At 38.0% G+C, this 19,300-nt stretch overlaps 2 protein-coding genes and 1 pseudogene across 2 annotated transcripts; 2 read left to right on the top strand and 1 right to left on the bottom strand.

The window, feature by feature from the left end:
* Positions 1–293: 293 nt before the first annotated feature.
* CGA (glycoprotein hormones, alpha polypeptide) lies at positions 294–18,888 on the top strand. The gene is made up of 4 exons (XM_072832143.1): positions 294–450; positions 16,645–16,751; positions 17,924–18,108; positions 18,544–18,888. The coding sequence occupies exons 2-4, from the start codon at positions 16,652–16,654 to the stop codon at positions 18,619–18,621; spliced, it is 363 nt and encodes a 120-aa protein (XP_072688244.1). The 5' UTR covers positions 294–450; positions 16,645–16,651; the 3' UTR covers positions 18,622–18,888.
* LOC140636682 (developmental pluripotency-associated 5 protein-like) lies at positions 8,507–9,034 on the top strand (annotated as a pseudogene).
* Positions 9,527–12,815, bottom strand: LOC140636381 (small cell adhesion glycoprotein-like). The gene is made up of 2 exons (XM_072831616.1): positions 12,775–12,815; positions 9,527–10,060 (listed from the first exon to the last, which is right to left on the bottom strand). The coding sequence occupies exons 1-2, from the start codon at positions 12,813–12,815 to the stop codon at positions 9,838–9,840; spliced, it is 264 nt and encodes an 87-aa protein (XP_072687717.1). The 3' UTR covers positions 9,527–9,837.
* Positions 18,889–19,300: the final 412 nt, after the last annotated feature.

The raw sequence follows: 19,300 nt of genomic DNA on the forward strand, positions 1-19,300 counted from the left end.
CAGTAAACATCAGGTACTTAGCTAATTAAATGTGATAGTCATAGAGTCTTGTTTATAGAAAAGTGTCAACTTTCAGGATGTTGTATGTAAGTCTTGATAAAATTACGTAGAAAATGACATGTACTGTCTTTTCATAGGCTGACCTTGCAGTCACCACCTCCTGAAAACGGCTCAAAACAAAAAATGATCTAAGGGTTGAAACAAGATAAGATCAAATTGATGTCATAGTAATTACATGAAGGACCATTCAATCACTGGATGGAATTTACTGTTGATCCCTGGGCTTAGATGCAGGTGGGAACATGCAGTTTTTATTACTCTGCTGGTATAAAAGACAAGTGAGGACTTTATTAACTGTAGTTACTGAGAAATCACAAGGCAAAGCTAAAATCCATCTTCAGATCCACAATCAGCTGCCCTGAGCACATCCTGCAAAAAGTCCGGAGGAAGGTAATATGAATGAAACAATTTTGTGGGATTTTAATTGAGTGAGGTGTAAAATATTTTATAATATAGGTCAGCTATGCATAAGCCTTAGTGAGGAGAGAGACAGACATTTACACATTCTCTTTTCAGCACTCATGATTGAATAGGGAGGAAGTCTGCAAAACTGTGGTCTGATCACAGGCTAAGATGTTATCTAACAGAAACCAGAAACCAAATGTCTCCTGCTGAGATGTGCAAGTGCCTGTCAGTATCTAAACATTTTCCTCAAGAAATATTGGGTATCATTTGAAAGACATTTGTTTGAGTAGCTTACAGGCAGAAGGAGAGTAGACATTATATAAGTTGATGGTATTGTTTTACCATCAGTTTTTATTTATTTGTTTATTTATTTTAAAGATTTTATTTATTCATGAGAGACACACACACACACACACAGAGGCAGAGACATAGGCAGAGGGGGAAGCAGGCTCCCCCCACCCCCCGCCCCAGGGAGCCCAATGCGGGACTCAATCCCAGGACCCCAGGATCATGACCTGAGCCAAAAGCAGATGCTCAACCACTGAGCCACCCAGGTGCCTCTATTTGCTTATTTATTTAAAGATTTTATTTATTTATTTATTTTAGAGAGAGGAAGAGAGAGAGCATAAGCAAGCCTGTGATGGGGTGGGGGGGAGAAGCAGAGGGAGAAGGAGAGAATTTCAAGCAAACTCCATGCTGAGTGGGGAACCAGACTCTCCGCTAGATCCCAGGATCCTGAGATCATGACCTGAGCCAAAATCAAGAGTGAGATGCTTAACTGACTGGGCCACCCAGTGGCCCCTACCATCAGTTTTTAAATGATGCATGACTGTATCTTCAAGTTGGCCAATCATAAAGCAGCTCACTTGTTTACTCAGATGACCATAGCTTCTGATGTCTTTTGAATAGATGTTCTCCTATATACTTGCATATAGTAACACTGACAATTTTTGGACAACATTGTTTCTATTTTCTTCTTTCATAAAATGCTACAAAATTAAGACTCAGTGCTATTTCTCCAAGTATTACTGATGACCTTGTAATTCTGAATCTCTTGACCAAATCTAGTTGGTGTGTTCCAGTGAGAGTTTCTGGAAACTTGCTAACCTTACTTGTATTTACATGAGCAGTAGTTGAAATGGCAGCTTATTGGGAAATTGAGACTAGAAAATAAAAGTGGTCTCTTGTTCCTCTATTAGTGCTGAGGAACAGGGTTTGGGCACATGGAAGAATTATGGGTCCCTTGGGAATGCAGAAGTTCTATTTAAACTTCATAGGAACTTTTATTTCCTAAGTACTTACAATCCTTTCCCTACTCAAAAATAAGATATTTTATATTAGATCAGAGGAATCTTTTTAATTTTCTGAGGATATCTTTTAAATAATTACCCGACTTAATACCCAATCAATTATTAAAAATATTGGTCATCCAAATTGCATTATAATCCTTTGCTATAGTCTTGAATTATTTTAAAAAGGTAAGAACAGTTACCACTTATGAACAGTTCATGTGCTTTCATTTCAATTTTAACTTTGGTTTTGGTTTAAGTTTCTTTTTTCTTTTTTTCAGTAATAGAGTTTTTGAAATTTTGAGTCATGTTTCTTACCATTTCCTGCTGAAAAGGGTAGCATGTGTACAATGTTAGAAAAGCAATTGATTATGTTCCAGAATAGATTCTCAGTTTCATTGTACATTTCTTATAAATGTGGGACTCAAATTTACATGAAAACTCACAGTAAGAGCTGGGAAATAGAAATAGCAAAATTAGAAGGTAATGTGCATCTTTTTCAAAAATAGATCAAGATAATCTGCTTTCACAAAGAGAAGATGTACAGGAATCAATTAATATTTCCCACTGAGAACAGTATGACCCATAGCACCAAACTTCTATTTTTACAGATTGTGAATCGTGGAGTAGTTTGGCATTAATTTATGATCTTTGCAAACTTCTGTTTTGGTATATAACATTTCAGCATTACCTATTGTAATGTAGCATAAAGTAATCTGGTAATTTCTTGGTTCATATAGGGATAATATTATAAAAATACTCTAGCATCCTTATACACCAGGGTCTAAGAGAAAGAGAGGGTGTAGACAGGACTGACGCTGAACCGAGAGTGGAATCAAGGCAATACTGGAAATCAAATTAGAAAAGACAATTGTAACAGCATGATCTCTGTGTAAATCAATGTCCTAAAGGCAATAATGGATTAACTATGTACTTCTGGGTCATAGCAGTGGTATGGGTGGAAAAGTATGATTTTAGGATCAGATCACTTTCTGAGTGACTTTGGCAGAGCCCTTTAATTTTCTGAAGTGTAGTTTTTCTAGTCTAGGAAATAGGTGCCATATTAATGTTTTCCTCATAGAGGTGTAAAGAGAATCAAACAAAAGAATGTATGTGAAAGCCAACGTTACCCTCTTTCTCGCACAGACACCAGTCCTCATAACTTAAGCAGGTATAAAATGCCTCCTAATCCACATGAAATGGCTTTCTCAAGGCTGTTCTGAAGAAGGTGAAGTCAAATAAATATGTAAAATAAAAGATTACATAGGTAAGTTATATTTAAGCTGGCACAACATAATGTTGCTCTCAACAAAAAATGCCAGCATCTTATTTAGGGATATACCATCTGAAAAAAATCATTTAAGAACTTCATTGTAAAATATAAAGATTTGAAGGCACTACAGTGAAGCGTGGTTCAGAGCTTGGAGTTTGAAATTGTAAAGAGATATTCTAAAATCTTGTCTCCACCCCGCAACAAATTTTGTGACTTTGTCTGGGTTACTTTGCCTCAAGAATTTCTTTCACAAGATTGTTGTGAGTATTGAATATGTTTGTGTGTTCAAAGATGCCCAAAAGAACATCTAGCACACGAAAGTGCCCCGTTAAATGTAGGAATTATTTTTAAAGCATAGTTATTGTTATTATCAAAGCCAGTATTGCAGATACTGTGTAGAATGCTAACTCCAAAATTTTTTTCACACATCGCTACGTTTCCTAAATAGAGTAACTGAATACGTGTTATATAAATAACCGCCCACAGAGGAAAAGTAAGGAGACAGTAGAAAGAGGAGAAAGCAGAAAGGCAAGACTGAGGTCTGATATTGCAGACCGTGGAAGAAGAATTTTTGTTATAAGACAGAGCAATAGCTGATTGTTCCAGGAATCTACCATGATACATCAAACTCCCCAAAACCTTAGTGGGTAAAACAACAAGTTATCGTTTTGTCTTGGTTCTGTAGGTGGCCCCAGGATCATCTGGGCAGTTTTTAACTTGGATTTCTCATGTATTTGTGATCAGATAGTGGCTGGGGTTGGAGTCATCTGGAGATACAACCAAACTGGTCATCTAGGATGACTTCTTCATTTCTTACTTCTTGGCCTTCTTTTCTTTCTCCATGTGGCTTGGCTTCTTTCTTAAAAATTTTTAAAAAGATTTAAAGAGAAATCAATAATTCTGGCCTGTCTATTCTATTATTGAAAAACTTCAAGGCAAATGAAATATGTTTTTATGCTTTAATGCTTTTAAATTTTTTTAAAAAAAGATTTTATTTATTTATTCATGGGAGACACAGGGAGAGAGAGAGAGAGAGAGGCAGAGACACAGACAGAGGGAGAAGTAGGCTCCCTGCAAGGAGCCCGATGTGAGACTCAATCCCGGATCCCAGTCTCACACCCGGAGCCAAAGGCAGATGCTCAACCACTGAGCCACCCAGGTGTCCCAGTGGCTTGGCTTCTTATCGCAGGGTGGTCTCAGAGTAGTAGCACTTCCTATGGAAGTCTTTCAAGAGACAGAAACCAGGGAACTGCCAGGTTTGGGCTGGGATCTACCAACAACCGGCCCAAAGTTGCACCTGCCATATTCTGTTGGTTCCAGTAGGCAGAGGGCCCACCTCGCTCAAATGTGGTACAAAAAGAAACATGGTGTGTTTTGATGTGGAAGTGGAAGTGTCATATGACAGAAGGAATATAAGCTGAGAGATATTTTTGTTGCCACCTTTGGGAGGTATGACCTGCCATAGCAATGAAACATAGGGGCAATAAAGGAGCTTCTCTTTGAAGCTCTTCTGCTGTTTTTATCACACACACACACACACACACACACACACAAATCCGTATAAAGTAAGGTTCTAGGGAAGAGAAATCAATAATTCTGACCTGTCTATTCTATTATTGAAAAACTTCAAGGCAAATGAAATATGTTTTTATGCTTTAATGCTTTTAAATGGAAATGATACTTGGTGTGTCAAAAGATTGCATAAAAATAGCTCAGCTAAACATAACAAAATACAATGCACAAATCTGAAAAGTTACAGGAAACATTCTTATATTCCTATAATAATGCTCCATATAAAACTTTTCTAGCCTTTGGATATTTTACTTTTCTGAGTGATGAATTGATAACTATCTGATGTTCTATTCCTGCCAGCATTTATTACTTCAATAATGTTAATTTAAAAAATTGGGCATTTTTAAACAACAAACATTTGAAATTCTCATTGAGAACAATATTTTATGGGGCACATAGTTTGTCTTATCAAAATTCCTTATTGATTTCGTATGCAGACGATTTAAAAAATGCTCATGTGCTAGGAAAACCAAAGGGTAATGGAAAAACTAAGATTTTAATTACATAATTAAGTTAACATTGTAACGTGCCTTAAATAACAATTAAAGTAGAAGGTATGCATCTTATTATAAGCCCCTTAAATTTATTCAATTAAGAAAAGAAACTTCTCAAAATATAATTGTTAAAAGAATGGTCATAAAGGGATTAAAATCATTTTCATAAGTCCATAAGTCCTTCAATTTTCTTCTAATTATTGCTTGTTTTTTCCCCTTTATTCTTATTTATTTATTTTTTAAATTTTATTTATTTACTTGAGAGAGAGAGACAGAGATAGTGAGAGGGAGCAGGAGTGGGAGGAGAGGGAGAAGCAGGTTCCCTGCTGAACAGGCAGCCCGGAAGTGGGGCTGGATCCCAGGATCTAGCCCTGAGGTTATGCATAACCTGAGCCGAAGACAGATGCTTAACTGACTGAGCCACCCACGTGCCCCATTCCTTTATTTTTAAAAATAAATATTTTTAAGGTAAATATTTTACTGTCATCTTTTGTTCAGTGCTTCTTTATGGAAACCTTTTTTTTTTTTTTTTGTAAAACATAGTGGTACAAGCTATGCTGTATATTTCTATCTATGAGACCCCTTTTTCCCCCATTTCCTTTCTCCCCATTTCATCTGGAAAAGGAGTTGGCTCCCTTTAAAGATTTTGGGAAGGCACAAAGCACTGTTGTTGTTGTGTTTTGTTTTGTTTTGTTCGTTTTTTGAAAAGCACCTGTTACCATTTAATAAACCTCCCTCCACATGCCCTGAAGCTACCAAGATGCAGCCCCTTCCCCCCGCATCCCCCAACCCCCGCACCCCCCATCTTCTCCTCAGCTCTTGTACCGAAAATTTGGCTTTCACGATGACAGGCTGTTCTGGAAACTTTCCCTTTCCCAAAACTTTGTAGAGCCAGATCGCAGCACATCAATGATAGGAGCAGCTCCAGCCTTGTTTCTGGCAGCATTTATCTGTGTCTGCTAAGGGACAAGGTCCACAGCTTATCAAGGTTGACAGCTGGCCAGAAGCTCTGGTTCCTCGTTAAGTAGCGCCTCAAACCAACTTTTCCCCAGTAACCTCGGTGTTATTTGTCAGAGTTGATCCTGTTGGATGATGCGCTCCACCAGCATTACCCTGGCCCCCAGGGTACTTCCGGCGCTTGCCCATGCGGCTGGGGACATGCCTCACGTGCCCCTGAGGTTTCTGGATCTTCCTCAGTCTGGATGGCATGTCCACAGCCCACACAAAAGAAGCACAAAACACTGTGAAGTGACTGATAGACCGAAATCCCATCCCAAATGGTGCCACTGAGCTGTGTGGCTTCCCTCGGCCTTATTTCCCTCTGGATCATGGGGCTCTTTGAGGCATATTATTTGCCACCTCTAGCTGCTTAATGAATTATGGGGACTACCGAATCCATGAAGCTCTTGCACAAATATCAAAATCCTAAAATGTGTATTAACTGCTGTAGAGATTCTCTTTCAGTCAAGTAGACGTTCTTAATTCTCATTTGCTTGTCATCTCTCCTTTGTCATGTCCTCTGCCCAGCGAATGCTCAGTGCCTACAAAGGCTTTCATTACAACATTCTTCACTCTCACGGTTACTTGCCTTTGTATCTGGGTCAGATAGCAGGAAACTTATTCAAGTTTCTGTCATCCGTACTTGGCACTGTGCCTGACATGTAGCAGGTGCTTATTCAGTCTTTAAATCTCTCAAGGGCTCAGCTTGGACCTTCAATTTTGCACTTAACTCCCGTCAAATTATCCCAAACTCATCTTTTTGTTTATTTACTTTTATTCTATTTTTTAAAATTATTTTTTAAAGGTTGTATTTATTTATTTGAGAGACAGAGCACAAGAAAGAGAGTGCGTGACTGGGGGGGTGGGTGGGGGGCAGACAGAGAGGGAGAAGCAGACTCCTCACTGAGCAGGGAGCCTGATGCGGGGATCCATCGCAGGACCCTGGGATCATGACCTGAGCCACACACAGACGCTTAACCAATTGAGCCACCCAGGTACCCACCCAAACTCATCTTATCATAGGATAGAGAAAACAGTAATTATCTATATTCAAGAGTTGATGAGATGACTGGGGACAGATTGAGGGAGTATTAACCAGTCTCTCCTTGTCCCCGCAATTGGTCAGCCATCCACGTCACCACCTTTGGAAAAACTATCAGTGAATATGTTAATGGGTCTGAAGGTCACTGTGGTGCCTGGAAACAATGTTTGACTGTCTACTTGGAAGAACGGGGAACCTGGAGGACTATTGAGGCTAGGGCCTGGAGCAAGGGATCGTGAAACACTCTCATGCTCTACCTGCTGTGAAGAATTTGTTACAAGGACAAAGTAGAAACCCCCTTACTGCAACTAGAGAGCATGAGCAAAGAAAAATAGTTACCAGGGTCACTCCAAGCTGAGTTTCCTTACTACTGGCCCCAGGCTCTTTAAATTCGTCCAGCTGGAGACAGAGGTGGTCACTCAGCAGGAAGTAGAGATGAGCTGACTCTGTGGAAGTTGTGGGATGATGGATTCCAAACGTTCTACTTTCCCTTGTGACTTTCTTCCTTCACATCTTTCTTCAAGGTGAGCTATGGCTATCTTCTCTCACCAGGCAAGATGCTAAAACTTACAGGCCTATCCTCTGTTTAATAAACAATTATTGAATACCTGCCTCATGCCAGGCAATGTGCTAGGGATTAAGGGCTTTACCTTAGAGGTTCCCTTCATTAGTTACTGTTCACTGAAGGGAACTGACTTTGCCTCTCCTCGGTAGTTAGCTGAGTTAGATGTGGCTAATGAGAAGCCTCTAGAAGTCAGTTAGATTTCTACTGTTTTGTTAATAAAGAATTGTGCTTCTAACCCTAACTAGTCATCTCAAAAGTGTGCTATGAGTCAGATGACTTCTGGGTGTGCAGAGTATAGATGAGTCACCCTTGCCATCACTACCATTAGAAAAACCGAAAACCTTGCTCTCTGGCAGTTGGGGAACGATGGCATCATCTTTGCAAGTGAAGGGCAGGATTTCACATTGTAGCGAGCACTTGTAATCTTGGAGCTGTCTTTTATATGTACAGATGTGTACGCACATAGAGACACACACATCTACTCACATATGATAATGTAAAAACATATTTAATTAGCCTTGAAGTCTTTCCATGCTATGACAGACAGGGCAGGATTGTTGATAGACACACACCAAACTTTATAAGGGCCTTTTCTGTGATAAAAACAGAACAGAGGAGCTCCAAAGAGAAGGCCCCTGGGTATTTATTGTCCCTAAGTTTTCATGTGATAGCAGGTTGTATTTCCAAAGAAGGCCACAAAAATATCTTGGACTAAATTCCCTCTGTAGTATGAGAGTATGTGTGCCACTTCCACATCAAAAAGTGGTGTGTCTATTTTTGCACCCCATTTAATGCCCATTTATTCCACTATGGGTGAAAGTTCTGGAAGACTTGAAAGACCCGTGGTGTTGCAGGTCCAGATGCAGCTCTTGGAAACTATGTTTGGCCCAGCTGGATCTCGAATCCTGTACATCGAGCAAGTGAGCAAAGTCATGCTCGAGCTAAAGGTTCTGGAATCCTCGGGCCTCACTGAGGTCTTGGTTTATGGCTCTTACTTGTACAAGCTCAGGGCCAAGTGGATGCTCCAGTCCATGGCCGAGTGGCACCGCCAGCGACAGGAACGAGGGATGCTCAAACTTGAGGATGCCATGAAAGCCCTACAGCTAGGTCCTTGGATGAAGTGAAGCCAGTTTGCCTCCAATGTACCTGGAATCAGGATTTGAAGAGTAGATTGTTGTCTCCAGAGCTGGAATGTATATGGTCTGGTTGAAATTCTGCTCCAGCCTGACAGGGAAAAGTCAGCTGATTTGGGGTCTCTGCCTTTGTCTGAGTCCTAATGTGGCTTCTCCCCTACCCCCCAAATTTGCTAATTAAATGATAACATTTTAAATAAAAAAAAGAAGTCCTCGGCCCCCATCAACAGTGGGGATGCCCCCCTCACCATACTGGAGTGACTCCAACATGAAGGACCCCCCCAGAGCTACCATCTGGTTATCTGCCAGTTTTTCCAGCTGCCCCCTACCCGACCCAGCACCCCCTCCCCCTTCCCAGAATTCATGACATCAGAACACCGGCTTTCCCCTTTTCCTTGAGACTCAGGAGGTCCAAAGCAACAGCTTTTTGCTTTTTCTCTCTCCCCTACCAAGGGGTGAAGGAAGGGATACATCCTATTGTTCAGAGGCACCAGCTCCCTCCCCTAAATCAGGCTGAGAAGGAACCAGCCAGCTCTTACCTCCTCCTGGTTGTTTTCTTTCCCACCCCAGTTTATTTTTTGTCTCCCCCCACCCCTCCCCACCAACCCCAGCCCATACCTCTGAAGCCATTTTATGAACTGTCATGTGCCACCTGAGCTTCCAGTAAAAACAAAAAACAGCAGCCAGTGGGCCTAACTCTCCTTCCCTTCGACCTTGAAAACTGAAGATGACTGGGCACATAACTCATGGTGGCCTGGTGTTGCTCCACCTTGTTGGGCAGCCACAGAAACCAGCTATACTACAAAGGCCTGGTTAGAGACCCCATAAATAGCTTTCCCTGGGTCCCTGGCATCAGTCATGTTGGCATTTGGGCCTGTGTCCTAGAAGGAGCTCAGGTTTGCTCATATCAGTCGATGCTTCTCACTGGCTTCAGATAAAACTTTCACCTAATAAATAGTGTGTTAGCACTGGAGCCTGAATGAGCTCCTCAGGGCCCGGGAATCATCAGATGAAATACTCCTCCTTGCCCCTGCCCTTGGCTGAGTCACTCTCCATTTGGAGGATGGCACTGGGCTCGCCTTCTGCAGGTTCATAGGTGACGTAGCTGCCTTTGTTCTTGTACAGGTAAAAGAAGATCAAGATCACGACTGAGAGCAGGGTGAGGAAGACCACGGTGATAACCACACACGCAGGGTGTGTGTGTGTATAGGATACTTGGTCTATCTGTCTAGCTTGTATGGGGTACTGGTAGAGTGTTTACCTACTTCGTAAATCATTTAATATATTAATTATATATAATCACAATAAATAACATGAAAACACATTAGATAATAATAGTAAATTATGACAATAATATTCTTTTATACTTTCAAGCATGTTATATTTTCCTGTTTTATCAAGAATTAAATTTTATGCACACATACAGTTTGATGTAAACTAAATCATAAGAGACCCCTAATTTAAGCCTTGAAGCTCTTGTGTATGCTTTTTATTAATGCTTTCTTTTGAATTCTTATGACTTTTATATCAGCATAAAGTGGCTTCTACCTGTGACGTATTTAACACGTATAGATTCTCATATTAGCCACCTACAAATTATAGAGCTTAGTGAGAACATACAGTTTCTAATGAATTTATTATTTGAAATTATTTTGTTTTATTAAACATTTATTTTAAGTCCTCATTTGAGAGTTACCTTGTTCCTTAATGACAGCTCTACATTAGCAACCTTGGTTTGCTATTATTATTACTGTTCTAAAGTCCCAGTGCAACATAATTACATCTACTCTGCAAACCCTTATGAGGTTTTCACAGAATTGGAGTGACAAACATATCAATCACTGGCTAGAGTTCAGGGCAGATTGCGGAACTTTCATCTAGGAATTCTAAGCAAAGTGATAGGTGAATGTAGTGGAGGGAATGATGTATTCTGGCTTTGAGGTCATGTGAAACCTTCATGGGGAAGCTGACAGCTGGGCAGTCCTTAAAGGGACTGAGATGGATGGACTGAGGAGGAAAAGAAAGGCTTTACTGGCCAAGATGAGAAAACACACATTTCTTGGATTCACACCATTCTGCTGTGGCAGGTGGCAGGAGGTAAGAGCATGTTGAGTGGACGTTGGGGAGGCACTGTGGGGTCAGATGTATAGAGTCTGTGATGTTTGCAAGGTACTCACTTGGAATGCCAATAAAGGCTGAGCGAGGTTAATAAATCTGATTTAGATTGAGCATATTTTGCAAAATAGCATAAATTCCAGTCGAACCTAATTCTTTTTCCTGTCCTGATTCTTAATGTTTTTCTCTCAAATTCCAAAACATAAAGACCTAAAGATGATTAGAATGATACAAATATTTATTAAAATGTTTTCAAGATTTGAAGGTTAATCCTTTGATGAATCCCATTTCTTTGTAAAATAAAGATAAAGGCACTTCTGTTATTGAAAGCCACAGCAATGGTGACTTTAGTTCTGTTTTTCAATCTTCACTTTATCATAAAGCAAATTCTGAAATGTGCATTGACTTCATGCTCTCACATTCTGCAATCTTGTTATAAATGTTTCTCTCTGAATTAATTCTGATATAATTGTTCACTGCATAATGCTGAATTTTCATAAAATATGAGCTGCAATATCAAAGCACAAAAATGATACTTAGTTTAAAAAAGGAAACCAGTTTCAATTCTGAAAACTTCCTTGTGGCTTTGTGTGTCACTTAAGCAGTGGTTCTCAGACTATTTGGTCTCAGAAACTGTTTATGCTCTTAAAAATTTTTGAAGAGTCCAAAGAATTTTTTTATGAAGTTGTATTTTCCAATATTTACTGATTTAGAAATTATGTTAGAAAAAGTCTTAACATATTTATTTATTAAAAAACAGAATTAACTATCACATGCTAACAGAAATATATATTTATAAAAAAAATGACAACTTCTAAAACAAAAAAATAAGAAAGGCAGCATTGTTTTATCTTTCTGCAATTTAAAAAAAAAGACTGGTCCAGTGGAACATAGCTAGATTCCCATGTGCATCTATATTCAATCCACTGCAATTCCACATGTTATGTAGCCCTTAGAAAATTTCTCTGAACACTTATGAGAGGTTGAGAGTGAAAAAAGTCAGTAACATCTTAGGACTACTATGAAAATCATTTTGACCTCACAAACTCACTGAAAAGTGTTTAAAATTCTCAGATCACAATCTGAGAACCACCAACTTAGAACAATGTTTATTTGGTGCTAATTAAGTATGGAGATAAATAAAACCCATAATTACTGATGCATAAGTATATGCATCAAGGAGAAATAATGGCATACTTTTGTTTTAGCCTTACCAATATTTATGCAGTTTGTCTTTCTATAATTTAAACTGTTAGTTCTGCTGACAATTTTTTCTTAAACGATGTATAGGTTCATATAAAGCTTTGCAAAAATATGGTCTCTTTGTGTCAGTCTGCATGAAAAATAACCACAAATTTTGACTCATGCAAATTTAAAGCTTATTTTAGAATGCCTTTTTTTAAATAAACTTTTGTTTTGAAGAATTATAGATTTAGAAGAAGTTGAAAATATGTACAGAGAAGTCCTGGATATACTTTAGCCAGTTTCTCCCAAAGGTAATACTGTGCCTAGGTGTAGTACAATGTGAAAACCAGGAAATTGACGTTGGTACAACTCATGGAGCCTATTCAGATTTCACTAGTATTGTGTGTATGTGTGTGTACGTGTGTGAGTGTGTATAGTTCCATGAAATTTTATCCTGTGTGTACATTAGTGTACAAATATCACAATTAAGCACAGAACTGTTTCATTGCCACATAGTTCCCTTTATAGCTGCACTTATCCCCCCTCAACTCCCTCCCCAACACTAACTCCTTAAAACTGCTAATTTATTCTGCATCTCTCTAATTTTATTATTTTGAGAGTGTTATATAAATGGAATCATACCGTATGCAACCTTCACTCAATGCAATATTCTTGAGATCCATCTGCGATGCATGCATATCAATATGTATTCCTTTATGTTGCTACATAGTAGTCAGTGGTGTGGATGTACCATTGCTTATATAACCATTTATCTGTTGAAGACATTTGGATTATTTCCAGTTTTTGCCTATTATAAATAAAGCTGCTCTGAAACTCTGTACACAAGTTTTGTATGAACATCATTTTCATTCTTTGAGGTTAATGCCTGAGTACAGCTGTTGGGTTATATGGTAAGTTTTATAAGAAACTTCCAAGTGATTTTCCATTTTATATTCCCACCAGCAATGTTTGAATTATCCCGTTTCTCTGCATCCAAAACAGCATCTGGTATTATCATGATGTTTTGTTTGAGCTATTCTGATGCATATATACTATTTTGCTGTAGTTTTAATTTGTATATTACTAATGGCTGATAATGTTAAATGCTCTCCACGTACTTATTTGCCATCTATATATCCTTTCTCTTTCTGCTGAAGAATCCATTTTCTTTTTCTTTTTAAAGATTTTATTGATTTGAGAGAGAGAGAGAGAATGAGCAAGGGGAGGGGCAGAGGAGAGGGAGAGAGAGAATCTCCCTGCTGAGTGTGGAGACTGATGTGGGGCTTGATCTCATGACCCTGAGACCATGACCTGAGCTAAAACAGAGTCAGTCACCTAACTAACTGAGCCACCCAGGCACCCCTGCAACACTCATTTTCTAATTGGATTTTTTCTGTTGAGTTTTGAGAGCTTGTTGTCTATTCTAGATCTAACCCTTTGTTAGTTATGTGGCTTGCAAAAATTTTCTTCAAGTCTGTACCTGGGGACGCCTGGGTGACTTAGCGGTTTGAGCGTCTGCCTTTGACTCAGGGCCTGATCCTGGGGTCTGGGATCCAATCCCACAACGGGCTCCCTGCAGGGAGCCTACTTCTCCCTCTCCCTGTGTCTCTGCCTCTCTCTCTCTCTGTCTCTCATGAATAAATAAATAAAATCTTTTAAAAAATCTGTTCATTGTATTTCATCTTAACAAAGGACTAACCCATAGTTTTTTATGAAGTCCAATTTATTAATTTTTCTTTTATGGGTCATGATTCTATTGTTAACACTAGAAACTCTTAACCTAGTCCTTGGTTCTCCAATTTTTTCTTTTTTTAAGATTTTATTTATTTATTCATGAGAGACACAGAGAGAGAGAGGCAGAGGAAAAAGCAGGGTCCCTGCAGAAAGCCTGATATGGGACTTGATCCCAGGACCCTGGGATCACGACCTGAGCTAAAGGCAGATGCTCAACCACTGAGCCACCCAGGTGCCCCTTTTTTCTCTTTTTTAATAAAATTTTTTGTAATTTCACATTTTACATTTGTCTATGATTCATTTTCAATAATTTTTCATATAAGGTATGAGGTTTACATTAAGTTTTTTTTTTTCCAGTTGTATTGACAGCTATTGTTGAAAAGGTTGAATTCCTCTGTTAAAGTGTTTTGGCATCTTTGTCAACAACTGGCTGGCCATATTTGTATAGGTCTATTCCTGGGTTCTCTATTTTGTTCTATTGGTCTATGTATCTGTTCCTCTGCCTATATCACAGTTTTGATTACTGTTGCTGTATACTAAGTCCTAACACTGGGAATAGTGATTCCTCCTACTTTCTCTCTTAAATTGTTTTAGCTATTCTAGATATTTTGCCTTTCAATAATAATAATCTTGCCCATGTCTACAAAAGCAGTACTGGGATTTTGATAAGCATTTCGTTCAATTTGGAAATAATTGACATCTTTACCATGTTGAGCATTCCAATTCATGAACCTGATATGTCTCTCCATTTGTTTAGGCTTTCTTTGATTTATTTCATCAATATTTCATAATTTTCAGCATAAAAATCCTGTATATATTTTGGTAGATTTATACTTAAGTATTTTCTTTGGAACAATTATAAATGGTATTATTTTAAAAAAAGATTTTATTTATTTATTTGAGAGAGATAGAGAGAGAAGGAGAACATAAGCAAAGGGAGGGGAGGAGCAGAGGGAGAGGGAGAAGCAGGATCCCCACTGAGCAGGGAGTCTGACATAGAGCTCTATCCCAAGACCTTGGGACCATGACCTGAGTGGAAGGCAGATACTTAACCAACTGAGCCCCCCAGGCATCCCATGTTATTGTGTTTTAAATTTGTTTTCACATTATTGTTTTTAGTATAAAAATGTAATTCATCTTTGTTTGTTGATTTTATGTCATGCAATCTTGTTGAACTCACTAATTAGTTACAGGACCTTGTCTGTAGGTTCCTTTTAAAAAAAAAAAACATAGATGATTATGTCATCTACATATATGGATAGTTTTATTTTTTTCCTCTCAATTTGTGTGCCTTTAATTTCTTTTTGTTGTCATATTGCATTGGCTAGAACTTCCTGTACTATACTGGATAACAGGTGAGAGTGGACATCCTTGCCCATGTTGCTAATCTTGGGGAGAAAACATTCAGTTTTCACCATTAAATATGATGTCAGCTGCAGGTTTTTTATAAATGCTCTTTATCAAGTTAAGAAAACTCTTCTGACTGTCATTTGCGGAAACTTTTTGTTATGAAAGAGTACTGAATACTGTCAAATAACTTTTCTGTGTCAATTGATACACCATATACTTCTTTTTCTTCTTTATCCTATTTCATTAAATGATTTTAAAATATTGAACCAACCTTTCATATGTGAATTATTCCCTGTTGGTCATATATAAATCCTCTTATACATTGCTGGGTTCAATTTGTTATTATTTTGTTTAGGATTTTTGCATCTAATTCCATGGGGTATACTGGTCTTTTGTTTTCTTTCTTATGTCCATTCTTTCTTTCAGACTGAATTGGTTTGGGTTTTGTGTCAGGGTACTCCTGGCCTCGCAAAATGAGTTTGGAACTATTCCTCCCTCCCCTATTTTCTGAAAGAGATTCTGTAAGGTTGATGTTAGCTCTCCTTTAAATGTTCTGAATGGTCTTTTTATTGGTAATTGATGCTCTGTTCATATTCTCTCTCGTGGTTTGAACATAAGTAATCCATAACACTTTAACTTAAAAATAGGAATAAAAACTTGCCCATTTTATCTTATATGAGATTTCTGTAGGATATGTGTGGATACAATCCAATTCCCTGTCTTTCCATTCTCAGTTGCAGTGAGGTCAATGCTAGATATGGTCAATCACTCAACTGACCTTGGCTAGCCTGATCTTATGCACTAAAAATGCTCAGGTAAAGTTTAACTACAGGCAAAAAATAAGTCAAGAAGTGCATTTAGAAACCTGATAAACATTTTCTGCTGTTTATTCTTGCCACATTGCTGAATAGCATTTACTGTCGCACAATGATAGTGAGCATTAGAGTTCACCTACCATTAGTGAATAAAAAGCAGGAGAGACACTGTCCTTTCCTTCTGTTTTCTCACCTGGGAGTATAGGAATGAGAAGGATGAACTCAAATGCTCATACATTTTCATATCATATATAAGCTTATCTATTTTATATGAGCTTATTGATCTGTCTTCTTAGACATTATCTAAAGTTCCATGTCTTACAAATAAGGACATTGAGGCTTAGCAGAATGATATATTTAAAAACAGAATTTTAAAATCCAATTCTATTGGTTTATATGAGCAATAGATTCTATTCCCTAGCTCTTCCCTAAGGAAAAAAAATTAGTTTGCTTTATTTTATTTCTTATTTACACGGTTCCAGAGTGTGTTGGGAGATGTAAGCAGAATGATCAAGACACTGATGACTATTATTAGTAGTAATGTTAAAACTACAAGTTGTTATGAATGGTAAACCAATTTCAGAGTAACTTTGTTTCCTCGTCTGTTTTGCAGGAGAGCCATGGATTACTACAGAAAATATGCAGTTGTCATTCTGGCCGCATTGTCTGTGTTTCTGCATATTCTCCATTCCTTTCCTGATGGAGAGTTTACAATGCAGGGTATGTGACCAAACGGATTTGCAGTAATAAGAAAAACACACATTCCTAGATGTACATCAATAACTCCATTAAGTACATTTCCACCTCCTTTCAAATGTGATAAATCTTTGCTGCTGGCTACATATCCAAGATCTTTTGGATTGTACACATAAAGTTAAATTAGGTTCAGAAAATGTATAGTGAAAATTAATCTAATATGTCCATTTAAATAGCAGCATGTACATATTCATCTGAAATAGATTCCTTATTATTCTTTATCTGAGTTTTACAAGCCGAAAATGCTCCTTATTCAGTTAGCCTAGTTTTTTTTTTTTACATTTCTCCCAGAAGTTTTGCTTTTGTAGATGAATTCACATCAGATAACAAGTGAGAAAAACAAAACCATTTTATGCAGTACATTTGTTTCACTGTATTGTTTGAAAAATCTCATATAGTCGCTGATATAATTCCATCTGTTATGAAACTGTGAGCTACTATTAGTTATGATTTTTCTTAGAGAAGTGGTAATATTTCAATTCCAGTTCTTATGTGTAGTTGCTCCATCTAATATCAGGCTCTCCACTCAGCAAGCTTTCTTAATTCTGACATATTTTTCTCTGTCAATATTTGGAGTTTCCATGGGGGAAAAAACAATAGCAGAATCTAAAGGGGAAAATATTTTGCCTCTGGGCAAAATCTTCCTTTCAGATGAGCATGGTGCTTTCATCTGTCAAGTTTTGTGCTCTCTATAGGCATGCTATTAGCGTTGGGATACAGAATCCATGGTTGAAGAGACAGAAACTACTACTTTTTTTTTATATATATTTGTGAGAAACTACTATTCTTGAGATCTCCCATGCATATTGACAAAAATTGTTTCCCATGAAGATAAATATAATCAGTACAAATAATACTATGTATGAAAATTAAGAGATAGCCAAAAAGTGTTTATTATTTTCCTTCTATTTTTAATGGAAAAATAAATTCACCATCTCATAATAAGGGAAAATTGAATTTCCTTTTTTATTATTATTTTTCAATTTAAAAGAATAAATTCTGTGCACAATGTTGGGCTCAAACTTAGGATTCCAAAATCAAGAGTCACATGCTCCACTATTTGAGCCAGCCAGGTGCTCCTGTTTCTTTTTGAATCATTCTTGGATTATTTTACTCTTTGCCTTTTTTGGTGATAGGTTGCCCAGAATGCAAGCTAAAGGAAAACAAATACTTCTCCAAGTTGGGTGCCCCAATTTATCAATGCATGGGCTGCTGCTTCTCCAGAGCATATCCCACTCCAGCAAGGTCCAAGAAGACAATGTTGGTCCCAAAGAACATCACCTCAGAAGCCACATGCTGTGTGGCCAAAGCTTTTACCAAGGTGAGAACTTAAAGGGTCCCAGAAGTTTTCTAACAGTCTAACCTGAGAAATGTCCCCAGAGCACATGCATGAGGTTTAATGTCAGAGGTGTCTAATGACCCATCCTTGGCTTGGGATTTGTACAGAGATTTGTCCCCTTACATCAAAAGTAACCTTGTGGAGACAGGCTGGATTTATTCAGAATGAAAGGAATAGCTGTGGAGGTGATGAGGGGTAGGTTGGAAGAGAGTATAGCATACACACACACACACACACACACACACACAGAGTGCAAACCTAATCTTTTAGAGTGAAATATTAGCTGAAATGGAGAATGTGTAAAAGTAGCTAGCATCTATTTAGTCCAGCTGGCTACTGACAATTTTATTTAACATTTTCAATTTTGTCTATCCATCAATCCATCCAACCATTCATTTTTTTTCCCTTCCCTTTTAGGCCACAGTGATGGGAAATGCCAAAGTGGAGAATCACACGGAGTGCCACTGCAGTACTTGTTATTATCACAAATCTTAAATATTTTGCAAAGAGCACGTTGATGATTGCTGATTTCCTGGAATGAAAATTAATTTTTTCAGTGTTTATGGCCTTGTGAGATAAAACCCTCTTTTCTCTTACTATGTTCTTTTTGGCATGCTTCAAGGATGTACTGCAGCTTTATTGCTTTTCTCTTTATCCCACAGTATAATCAGAAGTCTAGTTCTTTTCAATTGGCGTGAAATACAGCATTTAGTGTGACCATAAAAGCTGGTTCCTCTGGAAATAAACCCTTTTAAATCATCATTCTATCATTGGATTCTAATTTTTTCTTAAGAGTTTTAAGCCAGTTACTTTTGATAAGGTTAATTGAAGGAACCAGTGGGTAAGCTGGGTCCCATGCACTCAGTGATCCCACACTGGAGAACCTTGATCCCACCAAGCCTTCCAGAGAAAGCTGTGCATCCTTTAGCCAGTGGGATAGCTATAAAACATCTGTTGGGGTGAGGAAAGAAAACATAAAAACTTCCACTGCTATTCATTTTTATATCACCCCTTTGATGACTTTTATGAAAGTACATAATATTAGTATTGTAAGAAGTGTATGCAATTTCTAAATAAATAGTTATGCATATATTGAGGATGTTTGGTCAGACATTTTTTACTGGTAGAAGTAGGCAGAATCAGGGGAAAAAAAAGAGAATACTGCTGTAAGTTT

This window comes from Canis lupus, chromosome 7, assembly GCF_048164855.1.
Source record: "Canis lupus baileyi chromosome 7, mCanLup2.hap1, whole genome shotgun sequence".
NCBI classification, from domain to species: domain Eukaryota; kingdom Metazoa; phylum Chordata; class Mammalia; order Carnivora; family Canidae; genus Canis; species Canis lupus.

Bases quoted from the DNA above. Each gene is read 5' to 3' on its own strand.
- LOC140636381 (XM_072831616.1), bottom strand. From the start codon at position 12,815: ATGGATCTCAAGAATATTGCATTGAGTGAAGGTTGCATACG. The intron at 10,061-12,774 runs GTATGATTCCAT...CATACAAGCTAG, and splicing joins TTGAGTGAAGGTTGCATACG to ACAGATAGACCAAGTATCCT.
- CGA (XM_072832143.1), top strand. From the start codon at position 16,652: ATGGATTACTACAGAAAATATGCAGTTGTCATTCTGGCCGCATTGTCT. The intron at 16,752-17,923 runs GTATGTGACCAA...TTTTGGTGATAG, and splicing joins TGGAGAGTTTACAATGCAGG to GTTGCCCAGAATGCAAGCTA. The intron at 18,109-18,543 runs GTGAGAACTTAA...CTTCCCTTTTAG, and splicing joins TGGCCAAAGCTTTTACCAAG to GCCACAGTGATGGGAAATGC.